This window comes from Zingiber officinale, chromosome 7A (genome assembly GCF_018446385.1).
Source record: "Zingiber officinale cultivar Zhangliang chromosome 7A, Zo_v1.1, whole genome shotgun sequence".
NCBI lineage: Eukaryota > Viridiplantae > Streptophyta > Magnoliopsida > Zingiberales > Zingiberaceae > Zingiber > Zingiber officinale.
In genome coordinates, this window is record NC_055998.1 from 6,598,849 (window position 1) to 6,605,553 (window position 6,705).

The 6,705-nt window shown below is 36.0% G+C and overlaps 1 protein-coding gene across 1 annotated transcript; it reads left to right on the forward strand.

Annotated features, from left to right (window-relative positions):
* Positions 1-818: 818 nt before the first annotated feature.
* LOC122000844 (7-deoxyloganetin glucosyltransferase-like) lies at positions 819-2,502 on the forward strand. Its single transcript, XM_042555315.1, has 2 exons — positions 819-1,413; positions 1,494-2,502. The coding sequence occupies exons 1-2, from the start codon at positions 897-899 to the stop codon at positions 2,423-2,425; spliced, it is 1,449 nt and encodes a 482-aa protein (XP_042411249.1). The 5' UTR covers positions 819-896; the 3' UTR covers positions 2,426-2,502.
* The last annotated feature ends 4,203 nt before the right edge of the window (positions 2,503-6,705 follow it).

Consider the following 6,705-nt stretch of genomic DNA (forward strand, 5'->3'; position numbering starts at 1 on the left):
ATAACGTAACAATATTCCTATGGAGAGGAACACAAACACTGTATAAACATGTCTATCCGGCTAGTACATAATAGCTTCCACCTTGCATTAACTGGCGTAGTTTGTCATACACACCAGCTGCATGTTTATCCGGCTAGTACATAACAATAATTTAAGAAAATTATATTTTTAATTTATAATTTATATTTTTTTCAATTTTAATTCTATTATGAGTTAATTTATATTTTTAATACTATAACTTATAATATTTTCCAATTTTAATATTTTTCTTTCAAAATTAAAATTTTTCAACGGAAAATATCTAATTTATGGTTGGAATATAAAAAACACATGGACCATAAAAAATCAAAATCTCCAAATTTAATTTACAATTCATTATTTTTTTTGTTAAAAAATTTCAATTTTAGAAAAAATAAAGATTGAAATTGAAAAATATTATAAGTTAAAGGACTAAAAATATAAATGGACTCGGATTAAAATTAAAAAATATATATAAATTACAAAATTAAAAACGTAATTTTCTCCAATAATTTTGTTTGAACTCGAACAGCAAATGGCCCCATCACCATTATCTTAGGTTCAAAAATTAAGATGCTGGTCCTTATTTTAAAGGATATTAAATTTAAAAAACAACAAAAGGGCATATCTGATATAATATGTAATATCTATAATCATAATTCAATTTTTTTAAATTTTATTTTAATTAAAATTATTATATATAAAATATTATTATATCAAAATCAAACAACCCTTGGATGATCATAGAAACAAGAGCCTTGTAATTTTTGGCTTTATCTTTTACCTTCACATCAATACACAGGCAGAGCTTATCTAGTCCCCGTCCCAGATCATACCAGACGAAGGTTGAATCGGCCGTCCTGCTGTCCGAGGCAAAGATGGGGCACTCAACCAAAACTCATCTCGTGTGTATGACTCTCCCCTTCCAAGGCCACATCAAGTCCATGTTCAACCTGGCCAAAGTCCTCCACTTCAAGGGCTTCTTCGTAACCTTCGTCAACACCGAGTACGCCCACCAGCATCTTCTCAAGCATGACGGATCAGTCTCCGCTCTCGCCGGCCTCCCTGACTTCCGCTTCGCCTGCATCTCCGACGGCCTCTCGCCCCCCGACGATAGAGACGAATACAGATCAGAAGACGCTACAAATCTCATTCACGCCAACCAAAAGAACTGCCCTGCTTCTTTCCTCAGGCTTATATCCGCGCTGAACGATCCGAGTTCCGGTGTGCCACCCGTTAGATGCGTGATCTCAGATTCCTTCGCCACCTTCACCCTCAACGCTACCACCAAATTGGGGATCCCTAATGTCTTCTACTGCACAGTGGCCGTGTGTGGCTTCACGGACTACTACTACTGCAAGGACTTGATCGAGAGAGGCCTCGTCCCATTGAAAAGTAAGTATAACTTAAAATTGATATATACTAATTAACTAGTCATAGAGGGTCAGCTCATGCATCTAACTGGTTAATATTAGGCGAAGACGATCTTACAAATGGGTACCTGGACACTATCATTGATTGGATACCAGGAATGGTAACACTCCGCATGAGAGATTTAACTAGTTTCATTCGAACCACCGACCGAGACGATGCATCGCTCAACTTTTCCATTGATGGAGCGCATGCATCTCACCAGGCCACAGCAATAATCTTCAACACTTTTTCTGAATTAGAATCACCGTTGCTCCGCGCATGTTCATCGATGCTACCGCCAGTGTTCGATATTGGCCCTATGTGCCTACTTTCTCACTACATTCCCAATGATTCATCAACCTCATCGCTCGGTGGACTGAACATGTGGAGAGAGGACTTGCGATGCTTGGAATGGTTAGACGAAAAGGAGTCAGGGTCCGTGTTGTATGTCAACTTTGGCAGCGTGGCAAACCTGACTAGCAAGCAGGCCGTGGAGTTCGGATGGGGTTTGGCTAACAGTGAGTGCACGTTTCTTTGGGTTATTAGACCTGACCTTGTGGTGGGCGACGCGGCGTTGTTGCCACAGGAGTTCTCGGAGATGACCAAGGGAAGGAGCTTCATCACGAGCTGGTGCCCACAACAGAGGGTGTTGGCTCATGCTGCAATTGGAGGTTTCTTGACACACTGCGGATGGAATTCTACAACGGAAAGCATATGCTCAGGGGTTCCCATGATCTGTTGGCCTTTCTTTGCGGATCAGCAAATTAATTGTAGGTACATATGCTCTGTATGGGGCATTGGAATGGAGATTGATGAAGATGTAAGTAGGGAGGAGGTGGAAGGGCTGATCAAGGAGCTGATGGAAGGGCAGAAAGGGAAGGAAATGAAGAGGAAGGCAGTGGAGTGGAAAGAAAAAGCAGTTGAGGCAGCCAAACCTGGTGGACGATCTTGGAGAAATTTGGAAAAGCTTATCGAGGAGATAATTATGGAGTGAAAGAAAAGACTAGGAACAAGAATGATATGTTAAATGGAAAATTTTCTATATTGAATAAATACTTTACTTTTATATTAGCTTTGCGGTTCTTATCTTAACAAAGAATGGCAAAAAGTTAACTAGTTCTCACTATGAGTTTTGGAAAGCACAAATTGTTAGATCCCCGTAATGTTTGTTATACAACCTTCACTCAGGAAAAAAAACTATCATTAATGAAATTAGTAATTATCATTAGAGACGAAAATATAACTCTACTATTAAAATAATAATTAATAAAAAAATATAGTATTGGTGAAATTTGTAACTACGGAAACATAATATTCCTCTTTAAATAGCCTACTATATGTATTTTCATCGCTATTTAGAGATTGACTTTGGTCAGTTTATTTGGGAGAGCGGAAAATAAAATTAAAATAAATTTCTCAGTGGAAAAGTTTATGTCGTTTACTTCATTAAAATATTCAGATGAAAGAGAAACGCAATCCATCAACGGATAGTTTTAGAGCCAAAATCGATCACCTTAAAATCGAATGAAAAACAGCAAATGGAAAAAAATAACGTATGTATCCTTTTCATTCACAAAATTACATCATATATTAAAAAATGACACATATACCCTTTTAACTCACAAAATTACACTATATACCTAAAAATGATACATGTACCTTTTTTATTTATAAAATTACGTCGCATGTTACCAGCTTCCTCTATCAAGATAAACAAGCATGCAAAGGAAGAGATTTCTTCACCCTTTCTCTTCTCTTCCTCCAAGGATAATTTTCCACCATAGATTTCTTTCCCTTCCTCATCCATGCTTTAGAGTAAACAGAGCATAAATTTTGTTGCTAAAATAGCAACGAAAATATATTTCCATCGCTAGTTTGGGAATTAAAATTAGGGCTAAACCCTGATCAGGCCCGGCCCAGAGGCCGGGCCATCCTGGGCGATTGCCCAGGGCCCCAAGTGTGGATGGGGCCCACAATATTTAAATATTTGTATAATTTTTATATATATATTAATTATTTTAAGAATTTCTAAACCTGACACTTCCTTTCTTCCGCCGCCGCACAAGCAGACAAGTTCAAAGTTTCAAACCTTCTCTTCCGCCACTGCACAAGCGCTCAAGCTTTTGCAATTTCCACCAACGTTCTCCTTTTCCATATTCTCTCTTTTCTCTTGGAATTTTTTTACAATTACATCATTTTTCTCTTAGTCTTTTATTTTCATTTTTGTTTGCAGTTTGCTCTCCTTTCTACCGGCGACTCCACGATGGCGTCACAGCAAAACTACGCCTTTGCCTCTTCTCTATACGGCTGCACTAGCAGTCCAACACATTTTGAAAATTAATAATATTATAGATGATTTTATATTTAAAAAAACTAAAAGAAATCATTATAAATAATTTTTATTTTTTGAAAAAAATTAAAGACATATTTTGATAGTTTCGCCCTGGGCCTCCTGATTGTTAGGACCGGGGCTGACCCTGATCTCACATTTCTTCGATCTCGTGTTCCCGATCTCTCCAACATTCTCTCTGATCTCCGACATCCTCTCCTCTCTGATCTCCGACGCCCTCTCCTCCTTGATCTCGGTACGCTCCTCTCCCCTTCCTTCTCCTTGTTAGTATTAGCTCCACGAGCCAATTATGAGAGTATTGACAAAGGAACTTTTGTATCATATTTCATTAATAAAAGATAAAGTTTATGATTATTATATTTACTTCAGATTAGTGTCAGATGAATAAATATAATAATGTCTTAGGGTAGTAGGTTCTAAACTACAACATATCAATTGATTGAATTGATAGTGGAAGGTTGTAGATATATATAGAACACTACTCTTAAATTATTCCTAGTCAAGTATTAATATACAAGGGCAATATTAATGCATTGAGGCTAGTATGTAGGTCAATTGATGACTTAATCTCACAAGACATGGATATAAAATATCAAGTTGACACATGGATATATATTAGAAAATATGTACTAAATTGACCCACCATAAGAATATTTCATGGATTGTTATATGAGTGCATAAATATTTTCATAATGACTATTAATATGAATAGTCCTTAGACCTGAAGCCACTACGATTCCTTACATAAGAAGTTATATAATTTGGTATCGGCAAATGTCACCTGTAATAAGGTGGACTATAAAGTCGATCACTGGTATACAATAAGTTATCAAGAGGGATGTGAGTGATGTAGATGGATTTATTCCTTTTATATGATGAAAGTGATATCTATTGGCCCCTTGATTAAGTAGGACTACTAAAATGCATGGTTATACTCAAATAAGTCAATATGAAATATTGAGCTCATTTGGTTAAGTGAGTCTACTTAGAAATCAAGAAACGTAAAAATTGATAAAAGAATAAGACGGTCTATGCCTCATAGATCGATCTACATATCGAAATAGAAGGATCAAGTTATACAAGATAATAGACATAGAAAGATTAGATCGGATTTCGACATTCTCGTCATTGGATAGCAATGATGTATTGCTAGATGATACTCATTACTTATGTATCTAAAATATTATTTTAGAGACATTGCCAACGTTACGAGAAGCTATTGGGTCACACACATAGAGAACATGTTCGTCTGGAGATATGTTTATTTTAATTATTTGACTAAAATACTATGAACCTTAAGATTTGGGTTAATCCAAATAAATCTGAATTAGACTTAAATGAATCCGGATTAGACTCATTGGATTAATGGATTATGCCCATTGGGTTATTGGATTAATGATTAATCTAATATACTAAAATTTAGGTCATTAAGAAGATTAATAGAGATTAATTCATCATTAATGGAAGAATACCAAAAGGCAAACCCTTGGTATTCATTAAATTAATACAAAAACCTTTTTGAGTGAAATTTTCATAAGAGACACTTAATGTTGTTGTTGTTGTTCTTCTTCTTCTTCCCTTGGCCGAGAACCTTGTAGTCATTGCTAGCACAATGAAGGTTGTTCTTCTCCGAAGGCTAAGTTCGCACAATGAACGAAGGACTTGTTCGTGTGGATACCGAAGAGGCGCGACCATTCTGAACCTGCTAAGATCAGTAAAGTAGTAGCCGAGATTGTTCTGTCATGCAACAAAGGTAACAACTCGATCAAACATGTATTTTGTATTCGCTTGGATCTCTAAAGGGATCAATTTTTTCTCTGCATATGTATGTTTTTTTTTTGTAAAAGATCCCTGCACTCCTCTCGTCTTTCATGTCATGAGAGCTCACGGTCGCAAGCTTGGCCTGCCGTGAGCTCGCGGTCGTGAGCCTAGCTGACCATAAGCTCACAGCTGCAAGCTTGGTCGGCTATATCTACCCTGGCAGCGAGGCCTTGGCCACTCGCGACCTCGGATCTGACTGCAAGGCATCGTCCGGCCGGAAGGCCTGGGCCGACAGCAACCTCAGCCTTGGCCGTGGCTCGGCCAGCCATGAGTTGTAAGGCTTAGGAAAAAAAAATCCTAAATATTATGTTAGATTCTAACTTAGTTTGGCTAGTAGTATGGTTTAGAGTTGAAATTCTAACTCGACGAAGGCCCTTTAGAAATTTTTTATTCCTTTGATTGAGTAATTTCTTATATACTTATTCTTTGTGTGTTCATGTCATGCTTAGTTAATATATGGATTCATGTTTGTAATACCTTGTAGTGATGGATGCATGCTTAAGAATATGATTATATTGGTCATTAATCTTTTGAGATTATTCTTATTATTTGTTTGATATGCCAATGTGATATTTTTACCCTTAACTTATAGAAATTATTGCATAATTATATTGTTATAGATGATCCATTAGATAGGTCATGATCAGTTCTGATAATTGTTGTAGAAACTATTGCATAATTGTTAAGTTTTGTACTTGTGTTGGTAATGTTGGAAATTTTATTTTCATTAAAATACACTGCACATGAATTAAGCTTGGATATTGTACAATAGATTAAAAAATAGATTTAGCCAAGATAAATATTTTACTGCAGTTGAAGAGTTTGTGAACTTTACTAAGAGTTATCCAAAATGTATGAATGGAATCGAGTTATGTTGTCCATATAATTATTGCAAATGTAGAAATAAAGCTTTTCATGATGAGAATATCATGAAAGTATATTACATATATGTAAAAATGATTTTGTTCTAAATTACTATAATTGTCATCATGATGAGCCTTATTTGTATCATCCAATCAAAACTTCAATTGCTTCTTTATCTGGCATAATTGCTCTAGCAAAATACAGTTGATTATTCTAATATAGATGAAATACTAACACAT

Coding starts and splice junctions, on each gene's coding strand:
- LOC122000844 (XM_042555315.1), top strand. CDS start 897: ATGGGGCACTCAACCAAAACTCATCTCGTGTGTATGACTCTCCCCTTC. Junction 1,414..1,493: donor AGGCCTCGTCCCATTGAAAA/GTAAGTATAACT, acceptor GGTTAATATTAG/GCGAAGACGATCTTACAAAT.